This window comes from Macaca fascicularis, chromosome 12 (assembly GCF_037993035.2).
Source record: "Macaca fascicularis isolate 582-1 chromosome 12, T2T-MFA8v1.1".
Classification (NCBI taxonomy): domain Eukaryota; kingdom Metazoa; phylum Chordata; class Mammalia; order Primates; family Cercopithecidae; genus Macaca; species Macaca fascicularis.
Window position 1 is genome coordinate 57,408,859 of NC_088386.1, and position 22,145 is coordinate 57,431,003.

Consider the following 22,145-nt stretch of genomic DNA (forward strand, 5'->3'; position numbering starts at 1 on the left):
TATAAGAAGCTCGGCAGACCCTCTCCCCAGTGAAACAACTGTACTGGTTAAAGTAATTTTAAAAGGCAATCATGAAAAGTCTGGAAATTTTCTTAAGGGTATACAGCAAATGAAGAAACGTTTATTCCAAAAAGTGTACTAAATCTTGGTAAGAACAATGAGTCCCAGGCACTTGAGTCACAACCCACTTCCCTTCCTCTCCTCCCAGCTCAGCATGACAGAAGCTTAACTCTGGGCAACTTTGGCCAAGAACACAGGGCTTCCTCAGCTTCCAGTTGAGGCCAACTGTATGTTCCCAAGAGGAGAAGGCTGACAGCATTTCTTGTCTCTCTTCACCCTTCCCCTCCAGAAGCTAAATTCTGGCTAGATGAATCCAAGAGATTGGGGCTTCCTTCTCTCACCCAGCTCCTACCCGTAGGGTGGCGGTTCAACCTCAGGCCTGGGACACTGAGAATAGTATGGGTTCTCAATTATTAATGAGGCTCTGATTATTGCCCATGCTCAGCTCCCTGCTCCCAAAGCAGGGGAGTCACTTACAGAGGAACACAATGCTGTCCCCATCCCTAGTTCTGAAGCCATGCATCCGAGATTTTCCCCAGTGGAAACACTGAAGCTCTTTGCAAAGGAACTAACTTTATTTGAAGCAGAGTAAAAGGAAGTTCAAGATAAAGGTATTCTCACAAATAATGTAAGTTCTGGTGGAAAGCAATTAAGAGGAGGTTGGTAGCTTCATGAAAGAAAAGCTAAACCAGATCAGCTAGTGTATGAGAGAGAATCAGGAAAAGAGATAGCTAAGAAGAGCGCTCCTGGGTCAGAACAAACCTCAAGCACTGACCACAGCAGGCAGGGCACCGTGGCTTACACCTGTAATCCCAGCACTTTGGGAGGCTGAGGTGGGAGGATTACTTGAGCGCAGGAGTTTGAGATTAGGCTGGGTAACATAACAAGACCCTGTCTATATTTTAAAAATTAAAAACAAAAGGCTACTGCAGCAAACAGGCTGGAATTTAATTGGAGCAGACCCCCAGAGCAATTTATGTCCCAGGACATTGTAAAAAACAACAGAACAATCTAGAACAGAATAGCTGGATATATGTGATAAGCCTTAGAGCAACCACTAAGAAAATAACTCGAAAAATACATAGTGAAGGAAAGAAAACAACAATGTTCCTAACTTCACAATCAAATGAATTCTCCTTTTCAACATTTCACCAGTGGCTCAAAATCATTCCACTTTTAATTTTTTTTCTTTTTATAATGTCTACTGAAAAAGTAGCAAAATCTACGGAGGAGAGCTTTATTTCTGAAAGGGGGTATCACAACCTGCAAGTGGGAAATGGAGCCTCTGGTTAAAACTGAAAAGCAGGTGCTTCGAAGGAGGAAAAATGAAACAGGAATTCATACTGAATGGATTGGTTTAGCATACATATTCAATCGACTATAGGAGGAGCTATGAATATTCATGAAGGGGCACACGTGTAGTAAGCTAACATGTCTGTTACATATGTCCCATGTTCACTTCGTGGTGGAAACAACATTTAAATGTACTAAAATTAAGCTCTATATGTCAAAAGGTGAAGCAGAGGACATGAAGGGACTCAGCATGCAGTCTCCGTAAACTGGCCAGAACCACTCCATGTTCAGTGGTCTCTTATCAGGAAGGAATGCTAGCCAGTTGCTGTGTCGAAACTACAAAAAGCAAGGGGCAGTGTAACATGGTTGGTTGAAATCAGCCATGGAGCAAGTCTTTCAGAAGAGCTTGTTTCTGTTTAACCCTTAGGAATGAAAGCCTACTGGTGGTTAGCAAGGTAGGGGGTGTAACTGGGTGTGGCTGACCTACTGTTCTGTCATGGACAGGAGCTCAGTTTTTAAGGTTTCTCTGGGGTCTCCAAGTGAGCCTCCCTGGGGAATCCTCCAATTTCCCTAGTGAGAGCAAGAACCATATCTGTCTGTACTGCCCAATTCAGGTTTGTTTGTTTGTTTGCTGTAATAGACAATAACTATTTAAAGAATGAATAAGTGGTGGTAAAGTGAAACAGACTAAGTTCCTGATGTAGAAGGCAGAAGACTGTTGCTTAGGCAGACCAAGTAGAAACTATATGATATTTTTCTATAGTAATAACCTTAGAAATGGCAATTCGGTTCTATAGTACAATTAATATCACTAAAAGAACGGTCCAATGAACTTATAAGTTATGTGGTGTATGTGGGTTAATCTGGGAGACCAACCACCATTTATTAAATTCTTCTATACAAAAATGCTTTCTGAAGGGCAAATAGCAAGTTTACAAATGAATTTTTGGAAAACAAATTGTAAATTAAAGTTCACTTCTAAGGCTATTAATTTGTGGGTATCTTTGTCTATATCTTCTTCTCATTGATATATCCTCAGGTACCTAGAGTTCTCCCTTCAGCCAACCTTAATTTTGAATTATATGCCAGTTATAAATGATCTTCAGAATATGAATTAAATACCCCCTTTAATTTTAATTGATACGATTTTACAATATTAACTACATAGTGACAGTAGATTTGGATATTTATCATTTTTCTATTTGACTTATAATTTAGGGCCAAATGGGTATCATAAGGAGCTCTCATTCCAGGAAACACTGTAGAGTAGTCTAGTATCCTAACAGTCCATCCTTCTTGATTTTTGAAAATAGTCTGTTGTGGAGTAGTTTAGGATAACCTAACTACTTGTCTGTCAAATAGAGGAATGCTGTGACTGGAGAAAATGGAGCCATTATACATTATTCTTTGGTACAGTCACAAAAAGCTACTTATTTCACAAAAGACACTATTTTGCCTTTTCAGCTGTAACTGTGTGGAACCGCATAATCCCAGCAATGATACATTGAAGGAATGGAGGGAATCCAATATTTCTGCCTCTGACATAATATGGGAGAATCTAACTGTGTCAGTAAGTAAAACATTGAAAATTAAGTCATACCTAAGAGCTTTTGTTGACATTGTGACTCAATTATTGCCATTACAGTAAAATTTGTTTGAATGCATAATATTATAAAACTAATAGTTGTGTTTGAATTTTAATTTCATCATTTCAGATGCTCATCAGTAAACTGGGGTTATCTTTCATTATTAAGGTTGTTCTAGTAGAAGACCAGAATTGCTCAAAAAGCTCATTTATACAGAATTATGTGACTGAGATGGACTGAAAGCACATTAAATATGAGTGGTGTTGACCTAAATGAAACCATATGGCAGAACTAAGTCTGCCTTCTGTGTAAAGAACTCAGAATGCTCTTACTTTACTCTGTGATGCTGCTCCAGCTGTTCCGGATCTGCTGGGGGGAAGGGGATGTTTCTAATATTCTAGTGTCAATACTAAAGTCTTTGGGAGGAACAAATATCACTTTTCTTCACAAAATTCTGGCACCTCCCTCAACAAGATATTTCTTTTTTCCATTTTGTTGTTATCTCCCACTCAAGAAAGGGCATGGCAACATATTTTTCACCTATAACAGTTAAATCCTGTGCCATTGTCTTATTTCCTTTGGCATTTCTCTGCTTTGTAATTTCTTTCTTTTCATACCTGCATTTCTCTATTTTTCTGAATCTATTATAATTTCTGTGCCTCTTTACCTATCAATATTTGCATTCTATACTTCTGGTTCAATAAAATCTTGTAATTTGAAAATGTATTCTGCTTTTAATAAGTATTAAAATCTGAGTAGCCCTACTTTCTTTTCTACTCTTCCCAGTTATAAACATTACAGGTTCAAACCTTCTGCCACTTTACCTGCCCATATAGGCTCAAATTTTATTATGACTATCAGCAAAAAACTATATGAGTTCTAGTTCATTTGATCAAATGCATACTATTTTAGTAAATGGTCCAGTTAGGGAACATAGAAATCTTTTTTGTTGTACAGATATTATAAAACTCTAAACATGATTCTTGTAAAGAGCATATGATCTATTGACTATTTTCTTGATTTTCTCTATTGAACATGTTCTTTCAAAATTGAAATCAAATTACTTACTCTTTATTTAAAATTCTATCTTGTCCTATATTTTACTACTTCTATTCTTACCCTAATTGTATTCTGTAGAATAAGCCTTCAGTTACTCTTGTTGTTTTGTTATTGTTAACATTTATTCAGTTCCACCTATTTTTTCCTAGAAAAATAACATTGCCAGGCTGCTTCCACTCAAAGAGCCATTTTAACTGAACAATAAAAGAGTTGATGAGCTGATCAAGAAAAAAAATGCTATAGTTATTCAGAATTTAGACATGGGGTCATGATTAATGAAATCAGTAGTGGGTCTTCTGTCTACATTTTCTTTGGTAGACTATATTATGTTTATAGAGCCTCTTGATGTCTTCTTCAATATGAAAACCCAAATGATCCCATCTCTAAGTTATATAACATGATAGTTTATTCTATATGTATTTTGTATTATGTGAATAATTTAATACTAAATAATAATATTCATTCTATGTATTAGAAACTTCTGAATTTTTAGAGTTCTAAGAAGCAGACATACAGCACAGTTATCAGGCTAGCTGTGAGTTAGATACCGTAAGTTTTAAGGTCAAGTAGAATAGTGAAAAATATTTTACAAATGAAGCAAACACAGCATTGTGGGGTTGTTGGTTTTTTTATCTTTTTTTGTCATTTTAAAAAGTTTTGTACTAGGTGCTAACATTCAGGCAGAAATTTTCATATTATTTTTCATTAGTTAAAAGCAGTTTTTGCAATGGATAATTGCTAATCTTGACCAGAAACAGTCTTTATCACCAGAGGGAATACTATATAAGGAAAACAATCTTGTAATGTTTAAGTAAAAAAAAAAGACCATTAAAATTTTTGTCTAATTTTTATGCTTTTTCCTCAATATGTTCATACTGTCATCAAAAATATTTTATTAATAAAGCACTGAACTAGTGGCTTTTATAACTAATTTTGTTAAAATAGTGATATAACATTTAATTTACATATTATTTATTTGGCAGGTCCTGTAATGTTTCATTGAGTTGTTACATATCTCATGAATTATAATTTATACCTTGCCAACTCAGCAAGGGCAAAGAACTTTAGCTTTCTTTGATTCTCCCAAACTGCTCTATGCATAGTAAGTGTTAATCATTTGATAAAAGTACTTAATGTCTGTTTTGAAACAGTTTCATCTTACTATTTAATGCAAATATTTATGGCAAGCTAGAGTACTTAAGTGTGTATATATATGATCTCAAAAATCAGCCTTTATAAGAAATCCTTAGGCACGATTTAAAATATTCATAAGCAGTTAACCAGCGTTTGGTGTTTTGTTGCCTGAATTACATATTTAGCTTGTACATATATAAGGGGCAGGACACTAATGCCAACTTTAATTTCTTATTTTATCTAACTTAATTTTTGCCAACTTATAGAATTGCTGAAACTTAGAATGTGTTTGAAGAGTAATTAGTAGAAATCAGTTTGTCAACAAGCATTTTTTGACTACCCATTGTAACTGAAACCATATGTTAGACTCAAAAGAAGAGAGCAGGATTTGGATTTGGTTTTCATTTCTAAATTTCAGGACTTACTCTGTGTGTATGTGTGCATGTATGTATGTGTGCATGTGTGTGTGCCTCCGTGTGTGTGTTTGGGATACAATTCGTATAAAACTGAAAATAAATGTTGAATTTAGCAGGTCACAATTTTTCTTTTTTAAAGTTAGCATTTTGTTTACTCCTAAAGAGAAAATAAATAACATTTTCAAATATGCTTTAAATTAATGTAACTAGGCAGGCCATTGGCAAATTATAGAGTGTAAGACAGCTAAGGGATCCTTTAAATGTCATCTATGTTCTTAAGAATTGAGAACAAGATCCCACCAAATGACTTTTATACCTGTAGAAATGACAAAAGATGCTCACAAACTTATAGATAATGTGTTTATCATGGAACTTTTAGCTCCTTTTTCTATGTAACCATTTTGCTACCCATTATATTGCTTAATAATTGCTCTGCTAGCATTTCTGGACAGGTGCAGAAGAGGAAGAAAAACACAAGGATTCATTTTTGCCACCTTATCTATTTTTACGGCATTTTGAAAGAAGGAAAATTAAAACTTTAATTAAGGCCTGGGGGATTTTTCTGTGGTTTTTCAATTAGCCAAGTTGCTGTGCTCTGCATTAGCTTAACATGAATAACTGGAATTTAACTTTGCCTATCAAGGAAGATGTTTGCAGTTAAATTAGAAAAGGGGACAGATTCTTTAAGACAATGATAAGGTATATTAACTATATTTCTCAAGACTCTCAGGCTTAGGGTAACTAGCACCTCCAAGTAGATTTTACTAGTTGTTTGTTTTCAGATGACAGGGTAGCTATTTGTGATTTATTCTACAATCTTTGGAATGTATTTACTTTTTGTTCTACAAGGATTTCAGGCCTGAAGTTAGGCAGACTCTGTGTTTGTGGTCAATCTATGAGTTCATATTTTTCTCCAAGATCTCTCTGCAATTCAATTTATGTTCAGGGCAAGAATATCTCAAGGACTAATGAGATCACTGGATCGTTTAAACTATTATTTCCTGTTTTGAAATGTAAAAATACTTTAGTAATCTAATTTTTAGAAAGATAAACCAAAGTAAGTTTAAAATAATTTTTTTTCTTTCAAAATATTTGTTTGAAATGCTGTTTTTCCTGGAGAAAAAAAATTTTTTTGACTTTGCTGCCACCTCATGGCTAAGGCAGTAATTAGAAATAATTCTTCAGGCTCTTACAGAACTACAGTTGCAGAAGAAAAAATAACCCATGGAGAAGTCATAGTAAATATGAGCTTTGCCTTGCTCATGTAGTAATTTTATCTCATTTGTTCTTTAATCCAAGTTCGATAGTCCCATCTTTGACTTACAATTTCATTTCAGTCATTGTATGTCATAGTTTTCTTGTTGCCTTTCTCATCTTTCTTGGCAGCTTTTGGACTAGATAATTCTACAAAACATTGTTGTCCGTCAATAAGCAATAATAATCTCACTGCAGAAGTCGTGTTTGTATCACAGCTCTGCGGCTGCCCACCAGTGGTGAGGCCACAACAAATTATTTAACCCCTCTATGCCTCAGTTTCCTCAGACATGGAATATAAATAATAACATGAACCTATTTTATGGGATTGTTGTGAAAAGTAATTTAAATGATGTATTTAAATAGCTGGGCATAGTGTCTGACCTTAGTAACCAATCACTATTACGTATGTCATATTTTCAATACATCTGGTGTTAGGAACTTAGTAGGTATTAGATTTAATGCACATTAATTAATTGGTAAATCAATTAGTCTTGTACATTTAAATTTAAAAGGTGGTTCATGTTCAAATTTTTCATAAACCTTTGATATTTCTCACCACCCATCCAAGTTGAACTTGAAAGTCGTAATGTAATGCCTGTTAAATCATTGCGAGAGCCATAAAGGAAAAACCTCAGCATCTGAACTACAATTGATCAGAAGGTGTTAGTTTTCTGCAAGAAATGTGTCTGGTTTTTTCTTAGTAGCTCCATTTGTTTTACTTCCTCTGGCAGGAATGCAAATCATTGCATGGAGAGTATGTTGGACGGGCCTGTGGCCATGATCACCCATATGTTCCAGATGTTCTATTTTGGTCGGTGATCCTGTTCTTTTCCACAGTTACTCTGTCAGCCACCCTGAAGCAGTTCAAGACTAGCAGATATTTTCCAACCAAGGTACTTACGACTATAATTTTCTTGATCTAAGTGTAAAATAACATAGGACAAAAGAAAGAGTAATTGGTGTAATAAAGGGAGCCACTGAAAGGCTTTTGTGTGAGTGAGCTGCCAGGTTAGTTGTGGGGTGAGATGAGGGGCTGAAGAGAAAGAATTTTGTGATGCAGGTGCTGGGAGTGCATATGCAGGCTTCTCTCCTAACTGCAAACCCCGCGGATCAACTCCTACTTTCCTACTGACGTTTTTGGAAATTCACAGCACACACTGCATTACTGATTGTCACTTTTTTGCCCAGTGAACAGTGGGAACTATTCCAGCCTGACAGATACCTCAGAGGAGCCTATATTACATTCTCTAATTGGGGAAGCCCCCGCAAGACTCATTGGAACAATATTCTCTTTTTCAGTGTTTAAACCGTCAGTCCCTCCCCCTAACCCACTACGTTTGCATCTGCATATTTGGAAAGGAAAGTAAACAGAGAAACAGCTTAGTTCAATATTTAACACTGCAAAGTAACACCTATAATGTCTGATTCCGCCAAAAAAAATTTAAAAAAAAGGAAAAGAAACAAGGAAACAAGCTTCTTAGGGATGAGCTATAGATTATGATCAAAATTCCACTCTGGGAAAATATTTCAAGAACTGTTCCTTCCGAAAGGAGCTTCTTTTTTGTCACCACTTTCTTCCCTAAAGTGGAAGATTCATTTATTTCCCCAAAAAACTTACTCTGATTAATACAAAAACATTTTTATAAGCTGAAACAATAATCTTAAGCATTTTGTGTATGCTTGTGTGTATGTCATAAAGGCATCTTAAAATAGACTAGATCTGGATAATAATTGTATGTGAATATTTGCTCAGAATTGGCTTTATAAATGAGAAATGGCTTTAAAAATTGGCTCACATAGAATAAATTTTAAATTTGCCCACTCTGTTGTGTACATTCCCAACTGTCATGCTTATATTCTAGATAAACTAAAACATTATGTTTCTTTGATAAAAACAGATAATTTTATTTTATGATGCTTCAAGTTTATCATATTAAAATGTTACCTGTGTGAAAGAGATCCCTAAAACCCGCCAAATTCTGCCCATGCTACCTTATTCTGTGTTCTGAATATTCACATGCATGGGTTCATCATAAAGTTAGATTTTAAATAAACATTGAAAACAACTCAACCACGATGTAGCTATTCCATAATGCCTCATTCTGGAAAGGTTGAGTGTGTACCAATCTTAACGACAGTGATACATAAATATATATTCAGGTTCTGACAGAGCTAATGGTAATCTTATAGTATGCATAAAATATAATATTATGATATTATGTCATAAAGTGTTTATAAAGTGTGACTCTAGATTATGTTCCTGAGTATTCCTTGATATTTATAGCTACTTTAAGTGACAAGTGTTTTCATTATTTTTAGGTTCGATCCATAGTGAGTGACTTTGCTGTCTTTCTTACAATTCTGTGTATGGTTTTAATTGACTATGCCATTGGGATCCCATCTCCAAAACTACAAGTACCAAGTGTTTTCAAGGTGAATTTATCATAGCACTTACTATCTCTCTCCCTCTCCCCATCTCTCTCAGTCTAATCTTCATTTAGATGATACCTATAACCCTAGTACTTAGGATTTTCATGAAAATATAAAGAATTTAGATTAGAAGAGCAGTAAATGAAATGCACACAGCATGGCTAAAATTGGGGTCTAATGTTTAAAAAAATAAGAATTACAAAATATAAATAATTATAAATATAAAAATTGCTTGAAAAAATTTCCTGTCAATTCTGACAGTTGAAATATATATATATATATATATATATATAACATTCTTAAAAGATAAGGAAGCATTTGAAACTAAGAGAAAAGGATTATCTTGGCAGAATTGTACAGTGAACAAGGCTTGAAAAACAGATAAAAATAGATTGGAAATAGAATTCTGACCGTGTTACTAATGAGGTACAGTTTGAACATTCCTTATCCAAAGTGCTTGGGATGAGAAGTGTTTCAGAGTTCTTTTTTTTTTTTTTTTTTCAAATTTTGAAATATTTGCAAACACATAATGAGGTATGTTGGGGGTGGGACCCAAGTCTAAACACAAAATTTATTTTTGTTTCCTATATACCTTATACATATAACCTGAAAGTAATTTTATACACTATTCTTAATAATATATGTGACCTATCACATGAAGTGAGGTGTGAATTTTCCACTTGTGGCATCATGTGAGTGCTCAAAAGTTTCAGATTTTGGATCATTTCAGATTTCAGCTTTTCAGATTAGGAGTGCCCCTTTGTTTTCTCTGTCAAACAGGGCTGGGGACTTCTATATAGGACTCTTGTCAGATGAAATTTTGAGAATCATCTCAGACAGCAGTCATGTTTGGAACCCTTCCCTGAGCCTCTGCTCTGACCAAGTATCTTTTTTTCCATTTTCACTCAATAGCCTCTGCACATCAAAAATAACAGTTACAATACCATAATGATGTATTCTGTTTAGATGTCTGTCTCTGATTCTAAACTGAAAGAAGCCTCTGATTTATCTTTGTATCTCAGTTCTAGCACAGTGTTCTATGTGTCAATGTGCTATTTGTAAATTTCAATACATTTTCCAATAGTTAATGGTAAATATTGATATTATTTTATTTAATACAGGTATTGATTAAGAACACAGATTTTTCAACAAGTCTGTCAGAGTTTAAATCCCATCTCTACCACGTACTAGCTTTGAGATCTTGGGCAAGTTACTGGATCTCTCTATGCCTCAATTTTCTTTTCTGTGTCATCTTTAGAGTGTTGTGAAGAAAAAAAATGAGTTAAAATATTTAAAGCACTTAAAATGGTTTTAAGTGCTTTATGAGTATTATTATTATTTATTGTAGCCCACTCAGCTCCTCTGTTTATAATTAGGGCTTTCCTGGTAGCATCTGTAAGACTTAATTTGATCAAGTATTCATTAATCCAGTTCATAACTATGCACATCCTTTACTTTATACAGCCCACCAGAGATGATCGTGGCTGGTTTGTTACACCTTTAGGTCCAAACCCATGGTGGACAGTAATAGCTGCTATAATTCCAGCTCTGCTTTGTACTATCCTAATTTTTATGGACCAACAGATTACAGCTGTCATCATCAACAGAAAAGAGCATAAGCTAAAGGTATATTTTAACATTCATTTTAATGTAAATCATTATGACTTAACTGATATTAACTGATGTTCATTTGACTTCTCCTGTATTCTTATTCATTTGTACAGTGAAATACATAAAATAACATTTTCAGATGTATAATTTTTATTGTCTTACAAGATACTTGGTCTTACAATGCTTTGAGAATTTACTTATTTGTAGCACTTGGCTGAGCTCAAGTCTGAGAACTCACCTCCAAGGCATAAAATAAAAAAACATTGTCAAAGTTCTAACTTTACCATATTTAGCATATTTTAGTGAAATAACAATCTGTTCTGGTGAAGTACAACCATACCAACTTGTCTTACATCTGAGATTCCTCTATTCCTCTATTTAACCCTAAGTGTATCTATTACATTTAATTCATTATCAGAATAAATTACAACTTCAACTATTTCTTATTTTCTTTAATTATTTTTCTTTCTGCCTATAACAACAAAATCCAGACATAAACGTCACAGTTTGGAAGTGACATCTTTGAGTTTTATTGCAGATTTCACTGTCTCTTTTATAAAAAGAATAAGTAAATATAGATGTGTCTTGGTTACATTCTGACCTTGCCATTTTGCAGTTGTGAATAATCAAAATTGTTCACTGGTATGCAATTTGCCTGAGATTTGTAATGTAAGCACTATCACTTACTTTCAGGAATATGTTAAATAAAGTCAATGAAATCATTAAATGGTTAAAAATAATCTGCATCAAACCTTGTAAAAACAGAACATGCACAATCTTGTTTTTGTTTTGGTATCATGGAGAAATTGCCAGCTATTTTCACATACCCTTTAAACTCTAGGAGAAAAAAATCATTGTCAGATTTCTATAAAGAAATCATGCTTTATAGGATTTCTTTTGTAAGAATGTTAGAAAGATGAAAAAAATATCTGATTAAACTCTGATGCAATATATTACGTTAGTGCAAAAGTAATTGTGGTTTTTGCCATTGCTTTTAATAACAATAATAACATAAATGTAAGAAAGCACACTTATTTGCAATAAATCTTATGAAGAAGGAATTTTGAGTATATGATGGAGAGAATGTGTGTCTGAAAGCAAAGGACATTCTTCATTCTCTTTGTAGAATGTAACTTCAGAATTCTCACAACTTTATGTATTTTATTAAATGACACATTTTTAAAAATCAACTAAAAAACTGTTTTAGGAAGAAAGCAAGCCATATAATTATTATTTACCTTTCAAAAAAGATTTTTTTAGCCTTCATAATTAGGCAGAAATTCTAGTGAGTCCACTGAAAAAATTATCCTTTGTAAGGGCCATCAGTTAAATGGATTCAGGCAGCAATTTTTTCTTGTTGTAAGTGGAATCATATTAAAACAAAGTGTGGAAGTGAAATGTGTGCTGAGATTGTTATTACCTTCCTGGCCATTCTGAATCTTTGCCCTTTCCTGGGCCCTCAACCTTATAAATCACATGGCACTTGCTCTTACTCCATGTTCTTCATGAGCCCTTGACATTCACAGCCTTTCCAAAGCTCCACATTGACAAATACACTAATTTCCCCCTTCACATACACTGTGGAATAACAAAAATGTAATAAAGCATTCTTCAAGTGGTCCTTTCAAGTACTTGCATTTATAGAATTAAATGCAGAACTAGAACTATTTTTGTCACTGAAATAAACCTAAGGCTACATTACTAAATCTGTTTTATTGTGCAAAGAAATGATTATGTAGTCAAAAGTTTCATGTTTTTGCCCCTTACTACTCTGGATTTAGTAAGTGATATAGCAAATCTGGCTAATCATAAACTCTGCTATATGGCCACAGGCAGAAGAGTCAGCCCGTTCTTGGCCACTGCGAATCGGAACTCTCCATCCTCCTCCTTAGATATGAATACTTTAAAAGCAAATTTCTTCCAGTGAAGATGTATTTTGTCTACATTGAATCCCTATTGGGCCTACAACTCTTATCTCCTTAAGCTTCTGTAGAGTGTGGTCTGATGCTACTGGGTTTCCCGTTAACAACAACAAAATCACCTTCTCAGAATGTTATTTACTCAGAGTAACGGTTTGTTCCATAGTACTTCTCCCCGCTTCACTGAAATGTTTGCAGTCTCCTGGCTTTGACTTGAACCACATTTTCACTAAAAGATGTGTTTCTTGAGTATATCACCAGACCACAAGCTAACCACTTGTGAAAGCATTTTCAGCTTTTACTAATTTTCTTTTCTCACTTTGAGAAACCCATTTTTGCCTTAGTTGGAGCATTCCCCGAAATTGTTTAATGAATCATGTTTTGTAGTTTGTGTATCAAACACTTGGTAGACTCCACATCATGTATCTAAGTCTACATACACCCAAATCAACTCAGAATTCCTCTTTTCATTCTTTATCTCTCCCAAACATATTTTAGATCTTTTTACTTTTTCTTCACCTCTATTGCCAGAACTAGTAGCTGGTTTTCTTTTAGACGATATTTCTCATGCTGATAAAAATGTTTTTATTGGCCAGGCACAGTGGTTCACGCCATAATCTCAGCACTTTGGGAGGTCGAGGCAGGCAGATCACGAGGTCAGGAGTTAAGAGACCACCCTGGCCAACATGGTGAAACCCCATATCTACTAAAAATACAAACATTAGCTGGGCGTGGTGGTGGGCACCTGTAATCCCAGCTACTCGGGAGGCTGAGGCAGGAGAATCATTTGAATCCAGGAGACAGAGGTTGCAGTGAGTTGAGATTGCACCATTGCACTCCAGCCTGGGCGACAGGGTGAGACTCTGTCTCAAAAAAAAAAAAAAAAAAAAAACTGTTTTTATATAAAGCTGTGTTGCACTGTATTGGTGACTTACTACTCCCAAAGAATGCGGGAGCTCAAAATTAGTAAAACTCGAACTCATTGCATTCTGTTATCCTTCGGATGGCTCCAGAGTGAAAGAAGAGGCAAATATAAAAATTTGAGAATGTGAAGTATCATGTATATTATACATAAATGTACATATAAATCCATACTCTCTCTAGCATTTGTTTGTTTGTTTGTTTGTTTGTTTCTCCCTTGGAGAAGTGGATTAGGCATAAGTTAACTGAATCCCTTTGAAAAGCATTAAAAATATCTACTTGGGTTTTTTAAAGCACATTCTCTAAATGTGAAAAGAGAGATATAATCTTATAAAAAAGAAAGTTTCTGTTAAGATACAACTGTGGGCTTTTCTACATGTTTCTGTAGACAGTTCAGGCTTCTTTTGACATCATTTTTAATAAACAGCAATACAATCCCGGATCACTTGAGTAAATGAATGCATTTGCAACATTCATTTGGCACCATATTCTCTTGATGATTATGGCATTTGATATGTTCTTTTTTGCCCTCTTTGTCAGCCTGGTTCTTCATGTCAATCTATAGTCTTTTATGTGGTTAACTTGACAGATGCAGGAAATTGCTGCCAAGCTTTGAAATGAATTTTTTCAGCAGTGGCATCTGGGTATCAGATGGTCCTCTTGGCTGGCCTCTTGTCTTGCTGCATGTTGGTTTTAGTGGGGTCTGGTGTAGCATCACCTGTTGCTATGCTCCCTTTTCCTCCCATATGTCCATTTCCTGTGATTCATGGATGAATGTGAGAATAAAAGCTCTAGCTCTGTCTTTATTTGAGAAAAAAAATCTACAGAAATATGTTAGAAGGTGTAGAGTTCTCTCTCTGACAAAGGGGTACTTCTCTTTGGCTGGCATGCCTATCAGCTAATAATTTTGTTACAAAGTCCAAGTTTTTAAAGACATTTTAAATGAAAGGCAAGAAGGATACTGGTTAGTTAGGGGAAGAGCAAGAAGTGCTTTATTTATTTCCTTTGGTTTACATTGAATCAAGATGCTCCCATTGTTGTACAGCATAATTAGGGGAAATTATATTTTTGTTTTTGTTATATATTTATACATTACAAAGCTAGCTTTATGAATTTAGAAAAGAAATTATTTCCTCTGAAAGAATTATTTTGCCCACTTCCTGCAATTCAGAATCCCACTGTTTACATTTGTATCATATTTTTTAAACATTCAATAAGAGCTATTGGAAATCACTATCATGATGAAGGTCTCCCTCATATCATTGAGCTGTAGTGAATGTGGACTCTGAGAAAGTCCAGGTGTGCTAAAAAGTACAAGCCTGACTCTCAAGGCCCCCTGTCTTCTGCCCTCCTCTGATGTTCATCTCACAGCCACTAGCTCCTCTTACATCTTTCATTTTCTCTTAGCAGTACCACAATTTTGCAAAACAACTCCAAGGGAGCAGCATTCACATTGTACTCCCTTAGAGGCAGAGGCTTAAGTATGAGGTCCTTCACTGTTCTACATCCTTCTCCCTCCAGAGTTGCTAGGACAAAACACTTCTCAAGCTGCTTAAGACGTTGTCCTTTAAAGAGACCAAAATCTGAGTTCTATTCTACGGAATTACACCTTCCAAAATGTTTTACAAAAGGCCAAGGTACAATATTACGGTCCTGGCAAAGCTTTTTTCTATGCTTTTTTGATTATGCTGACACCAGGCAGTTTCTCTTCCTACTCTTCAGCTCTTACTAATCAAATTCTTTCTTGAGTTACTTGCAAAGAAAAGTTTCCAGAGTCATATTCATTCAGGAAATTGAGTTAGACATTTTGGTGAATTGTAGCATTGCCCCAGTAAGCTGAGCCAATGAAAGGTACCACTGCTTTGGTGCCAACATAGGAGGAACAGGTCCTTAGGTACATAACTCTCATTTTCTCCTCACTATCATCTCTTGCACTTTTATAATTTGGAAGGGATGAGCAGAAAGGAAAGAAAGTACAACTGAGTTTAAGAATCTTGTTACTAAGAAAACAAAATCACAGAGAAAGACTACCATGACAAATATGCAACAGTGTGTTTCACACTCCAGGCTATAAGAGCTTTCATATTAACTGCAAACTGCTTGAAGTTATATAAAACTACCGCTAAAAATCAGACTATTATTCTCCTAGAAGAATTGGTAATTTCTGCTCATGATCATAATAATAAATTTAACTGCTGTATTTATTTTAAAATTACACTTACTAAATTTGATTCTGAAAAGTTTGATGCATATTTTATTTTCAAAAAAGTCAATTTGTAACTTTTATTGATTGCTTATTGTGTGCCAATGATTGTGCTAAAAACAAGAGGAAATGCTGAGAAGTTATGTAAGTTATCTGCTCTTAAGAAACATATTAATAGTTTTATTAAGGAGCCTTGAAACCTAATGAGTACAAAAGAAACATTTATTGCTTAACCATTAGAATATAATAGTACCTAACATTTTCTGGTCGCTTTCTATTCAACAGATATTATTCTAAATTATTTACAACATTAACTAATTTAGTTATCACAACGGTCCAGTGAGGTGCCTTCTACTGTCATCATCATCATCATTTTTCAGATAGGGAAAAAGAGACACAAGAGCTTAAGTGATTTATTGGTTGAGCTAGCATTTCATTCCAGGCAGTCTGACTCCAGAACTTATATTCTTAACCACTTTATTATACTGCCTCTCATGAAGCAGTCACTAAAAATTAAAAAGGAAAGGTGGAACATAAAGTAGGCCAAACCTTTGGCTGCTTCTGTGGCTCTACACTTTTGGTTCCTACAGGGTATGGAGGGAGTGCTCTTCCCGATCTTTGATTTCCCTCTTCCGAGAGCACCCTGTCTGTGCAAGAGGGCAGTTTCCACACACCCCACTACACCTATTTTTCCTCCTTTACATTTCCTACCTGGGCCTAGGAAGCACTTAGTTTGCAACACCTGGAGGTTATTGACAGTGGAGTAGCATAACAGAGGAAATAGAAAACAAAAAACTGTGATTTCTAAGGAGGGGCTTAATTTGTCTAGTGTTGAAACTTAAACAATTTAGAACAAGATAGCACTATATTAAGGAAAAAAATGACTATACAGGGGAGCTTAGGCTCCATGATATTATTTTTTTCTAATAAAAGTCACCCAATGAGACAAAAGAGGGCAACTGGAAACTGAATGTTTGTTTAAGAGTTTACTCCAGGATATCTGATATGAAGGGCTTGTTGAGTATCATCAGGAAGTGGTTTCTATTCGCAATCAGGCCATCCTTAGCCCTGTTGTTGACACAGTTTCTTTCTCTCTTTCTTTCTTTTTTAAACAGAAAGGTTGTGGGTACCATCTGGACCTATTAATGGTGGCTGTCATGCTCGGTGTATGCTCCATCATGGGCCTGCCATGGTTTGTGGCTGCCACAGTCCTCTCCATCACTCATGTCAATAGCCTAAAACTGGAATCAGAATGTTCAGCTCCAGGAGAACAACCCAAATTTCTCGGCATTCGGGAGCAAAGGGTTACAGGGCTTATGATTTTTATTCTTATGGGTTCATCAGTCTTTATGACCAGTATTCTGAAGGTAACGAAATCTGTCTTTATGAACTTGAGAGAAAGAAGAATATATTTATCATAATTTAATATTTTCATTTGAATCTGAGCCATAAATTTGCAAATATTGTGTGGCATGTGATGAAAGTGATGAATTTCTTAACCATGTTTATATAATTCTTCATAACCTAAGGGAGGGAAATTATGTCCTATATTTTAAAACCGTTAAATACATAAAAATTTAGTCTGGCAAAGTAAAATTTGATGAGTAAATTATTGTAACAATTTTGAAATGGTGATCAAGCTATGGGAAAAAGTCACTCATTGTTTCTGACTGACTTGTGACCTGAATTCATTACAGGCATTCATAAAGATTCTATTTTCTTGTCAATGGATAAATATATTAGCAGTTAATATTACTTACTATTAATAAAATATAGAGGTGAAGGAATGAGCCTGGTCCATTTTAAGTGCTCTATGAAACCACTGTCTGGACATCATCTTTGCATATACTGATTTTTTTCCCACAGAAAACTTGAAATCTATTTTAAAGGGGATTAACTAGTAATTATTTTGTCATGTAATTTTGCCAGATATTTCCAAGGTGTGTTAATTCTGCTATAAATTACAACACATTTTATTTGCCAATAATTTGACATTTTAATTAAATTATTTAATCATTTACTAGTTTACTAGTATTTGATCATTAACACAAGTACCTTTGCAAGAATTATGTAAGTAATTATGTTATGTAAGTAATTATCTTATAGATATAAGATGATGGTGAACTATTCCAATAAAAAGAGAAAATCTGAGTAATCCATATATTTACAAATACCTGGCATAATGCAGGAAACACATCTAAATGTTAGCTTCCTTCTTTACCTTTAATCCAAATATCTTATCTTTGTAAAACAAAATTCAAATTGTCTCTAAAGTGGCATAATAATAGTATTATTGTTCATTATATACTACATGGTTTTTAAAAACAGATTTTGACTTATTAAATAATTATAACAGCCCTATTGTTATCATCCCCTTTTAGATATTGGAAACTAAGGCACAGAGAGCTTAAGTAACTTCCCTAAGGTTACACAGCTAAACAGTGCTAGAGCTGGAACTTGAATCCATGTCTTCTGAATCTGTACTATACTGTTTCTACTCAAAAATGCCTTTTTTCTCCATTTTTTCTTTGATAAATGCAAAACCACAATATATTTGAAAATGATTTGTACCTTTTCTCCAATTGTTCTTTTACAGTTTATTCCCATGCCAGTGCTATATGGAGTGTTTCTTTATATGGGTGCTTCATCTCTAAAGGGAATTCAGGTAAATTACTTACAGTACTACAGGCATATCTGTGATGACTTATCTTAAGATCTACTGATAAGTCATGTGACAGCTAAGAAAATGATGCCACCTGAGGAACAGCTTTTAGACCACAATTAAATTTCTTCAAACTTGTTTTTCTTCAAAACTTGTTTGAAGAGTTACAAAAGTTAAAGAAGATACTCTCCAGCATCTAAGGTTCATAAACTTATGGTATTTTATTTATCGTAAGTATATTAAAACTGTAAGAGGCTTAGATTTTACAGCATTTTTAGAAAAATCATAGTAATATATTTCAATACATATCCAAATATTTATAATATTTGACACTTTAATCTTGTGTATGGACATCTGTTGGTAAGAATAGGAAAAATCTTTATGTACAAAGATGTTCATTTTAACACATACTGTTATAATATTGGAAACAACCCAATTCTCTAACAGCAATAAAATAATTAAGTAACCTATGGTATATTCACTGAAAATTGATAATTTTGTATCAGTTAAAGTTCCAATGTACTTTTAGGAATTACAAAAGTAACATGGCAAAAATGCTTATGACATAATACACAGTAAGAAACTACTGACCATAGGTTTATAAAGCCATGAGTTTGAGATGGGTTGTAAAGGAAGGTGTAGAAATAAAAACAATTTGTTGAGATAGTGATATCCTGGGGTTTTTACACCTTGTTTTGTTTGTTTTACTGTTATATTTATAGGATTATTTTAAAATTAGACTAAAATAAAGATATAGGCAGTTTCAAGTATAAGGGGAACTTTGTACATTATTTAAGTAAGTATTGGTTAAATAAATATTTTAGGCATGAATTTGGCAACAGATCAGCCAGATGGTTCTGGTTCAAGATGTCCCATGTGGTCACTGTCAGGGTGTGGACAAGGTCCACAGCATCTGAAGGTTTGATAGTGCTGGAGGATCTGCTTCCAAAATGTCTATTCCACAACTGTGGGCATGAGGGCATCAGTTCCTTTCTACCTGTTGGTAGGATGACTCAGTCTTTTGCCACAGTAGCCTCTCCATGGAATACTTAGTGTGTCTTCCAAACATGGAATGTAACTCCTTCAGACTGAGCAATTTGAAAGAGAGAGAGAGAGAAAGAAAGAGAGCGAGAAAGAGAGAGAGGAGAAAGAAGGAGAAGAGAATGAGAGAGAAAGGATGAAAAGTGCTTTTTGATTTAGTCTTCAAAGTCATACATGGTCATTTCCACGTTTTCTATTTGTTAGAGGCTATCCACTAAGTCCAGCTTGCACCCAAGTGAAGGGAAAAGGGAGACTCTATCTCTTGAAGAGAAGAGTATCAAAGAATTTGTGGACACATTTTAGAACCTCCACAAGTGTATTCTAAATGTTTACAGAAGCTGTAGGCAAATTCTTCCCACATATTTCTTTTATGATACTGTTATTGGTTGAATAGTGAGTGTTTCCTGAAAATTTATGTCCACCTGGCGTCTCAAAATGTGACCTTATTTGGAAATAGACTATTTGCCTATGTAATTAGATACGGATTTGAAGATAAGATAATCATGGTTTTAGGGTGGGCCCTAAATCTAATGACTGTGGTCCTTATAAGAAGAGGAGAGGGGTTGGGTGTGGTATGGCTCACGCCTGTAATCCCAGCACTTTGGGAAGCCAAGGTGGGTGGATCATGAGGTCAAGAGATCAAGACCATCCTGGCCAACCTGGTGAAACCCCATCTCTACTGGAAACATAAAAATTAGCTGGACGTGGTGGCAGATGCCTATAGTCCTAGCCACTCGGGAGGCTGAAGCAGGAAAATTGCTTAAACCCAGGAGGTGGAGGTTGCAGTGAGCGGAAATCACACCACTGCATTCCAGCCTGAGCAACAGAGCAAGACACTGTCTCAAAAAAAAAAAAAAAAAAAAAAAAGAAGAAGAAGAAGAGGAGACGACACAGAGAGACACAGGGAAGAAGGCCATATGAAGATGTAGGAAGGCCGGGCATAGTTGGCTCACACTTCTAATCCCAGCACTTTGGGAGGCCAAAGTGGGTGGATCACCTGAGGTCAGGAGTTTGAGACCAGCCTGACCAACACAGCAAAACCTAGTCTCTACTAAAAATACAAAAATTATATGGGTGTGGTGGCGCATGCCTGCAATCCCAACTACTCAGGAGATTGAGATAGGAGAATCACTTCAACCCAGCACGCTACTGCACTCCAGCCTAGATGACAGAGGGAGACTCTGTCTCACAAAAAAAAAAAAAAAAAAGGAGAAAGAGATTAGAGTTTTGCTGCCATTAATCAAGGGTGCCAGGAGCCACCTGGAGCTGGAAGGCGCAAGGAAGTTTTCTCCCCTAAGACCTTCAAAGGGAGTGTGGCCCTGCCAATATCTTGCTTTAGGCTTCTGGCCTCCACAAGTGTGAAAGAATATATTTCTATTGATTTAAGCCACCAAGTTGTGGTAATTTTTTAGGACGGTCCTAGCAAACTAATAGATTTCTACTTAAATTGTCCCTTGAATAATCTTGTTTTATAATTTAACATTATTTAGCCCAACGCTCCAATGTTCTTGAAAAAGAGACTAGAGGCTTATTTATCATATAGTATTTTGTCAACTGAAAAGCAAAAATAAATTGCGGCTTTTTCTGTGACACAGCTAGACTCACTGCTGTTCATAGCATGTAAGAGGATAGTTAACCTGCAGGACAGGCAGCACAGGATCTCTGTTCCTGAGCAAATAACTAACCAGCTTGTGACTTTGGAAGAAGCAGCAGCACTTAGGCCTTAAGACGGTACTGGGTGCCAGTCTGAGGCAAACTTAAGTTTGAAGTCATTGCAGGTCACGGAACACCCAAAATTGATAGTATGACTGACTCTTCATCCTGACACTGGGAAACAATTAACTGGGAGAGGGAGATGGTTGAGCCATGTTATGTGTTTTAATTTTACTCAAATTAGATTTAATTTGCTCATTTAAAATTTCATGTATGGAAAGTGTAGTTTGATAGAATTGGTTTTGTAAGGCATTAGAGAAGAATACTGAAGAGGTTTTGTTATATTTGTTTTTCTTTTTTCCTTTTTTTTTTTTTTTTTTTTTTTTGCCTTTGGCAAAAGTTCCATGAGTACTAATCTCATCTGTAAGTGAAAAGTATTTATTATTAGGCCCCAGGCTCACATAAATACAGCAGCAGAAGTTTAAGAAACAAAGTAAAATCATTTTGATGATAGGTTTCAACAGATTTTTCCCTCTAATTCCACATGATTTTATACCCATGAGGTTTAGAATTAAACAAGAATGTCAAGTTTTGGAGTTATTTGGGATGTGAATCTTTTAAATGAAAATTGAAGAAAACATTATGAAAGGCCCATGAGTTAAATATAATGAGTTTTAAAGAACACAAATGAAACAGCAAGCTGGGGCACATGTTGACGAACAGGGTCTCACACTGAGAAACAGGGTTTGTGAAAATGTAAGTGACCCCAAGCCCAGGAAGTTGAAATTCCTATTTGGAATTGTAGCTAACTGGGTGGGGAAATGTGATATTGATTCTAGGATATAATAAAAACCAAATGTAAAACTCAGAATACATTTGTCATGATGATGATTATTATTT

The 22,145-nt window shown here is 35.1% G+C and overlaps 1 protein-coding gene across 20 annotated transcripts in view; it reads left to right on the plus strand.

Annotated features, from left to right (window-relative positions):
- Positions 1-22,145, plus strand: part of SLC4A10 (solute carrier family 4 member 10) — a 391,994-nt gene that overhangs the window by 346,783 nt on the left and 23,066 nt on the right. For all 20 annotated transcript variants that reach the window (XM_065525564.2, XM_065525565.2, XM_005573309.5 and 17 more), the window contains 6 exons: positions 2,818-2,923; positions 7,537-7,698; positions 9,125-9,238; positions 10,700-10,861; positions 17,005-17,256; positions 18,486-18,554. In XM_065525564.2, coding sequence (XP_065381636.1) covers positions 2,818-2,923; positions 7,537-7,698; positions 9,125-9,238; positions 10,700-10,861; positions 17,005-17,256; positions 18,486-18,554 — 865 coding nt within the window. The remainder of the gene's footprint in view (positions 1-2,817; positions 2,924-7,536; positions 7,699-9,124; positions 9,239-10,699; positions 10,862-17,004; positions 17,257-18,485; positions 18,555-22,145) is intronic.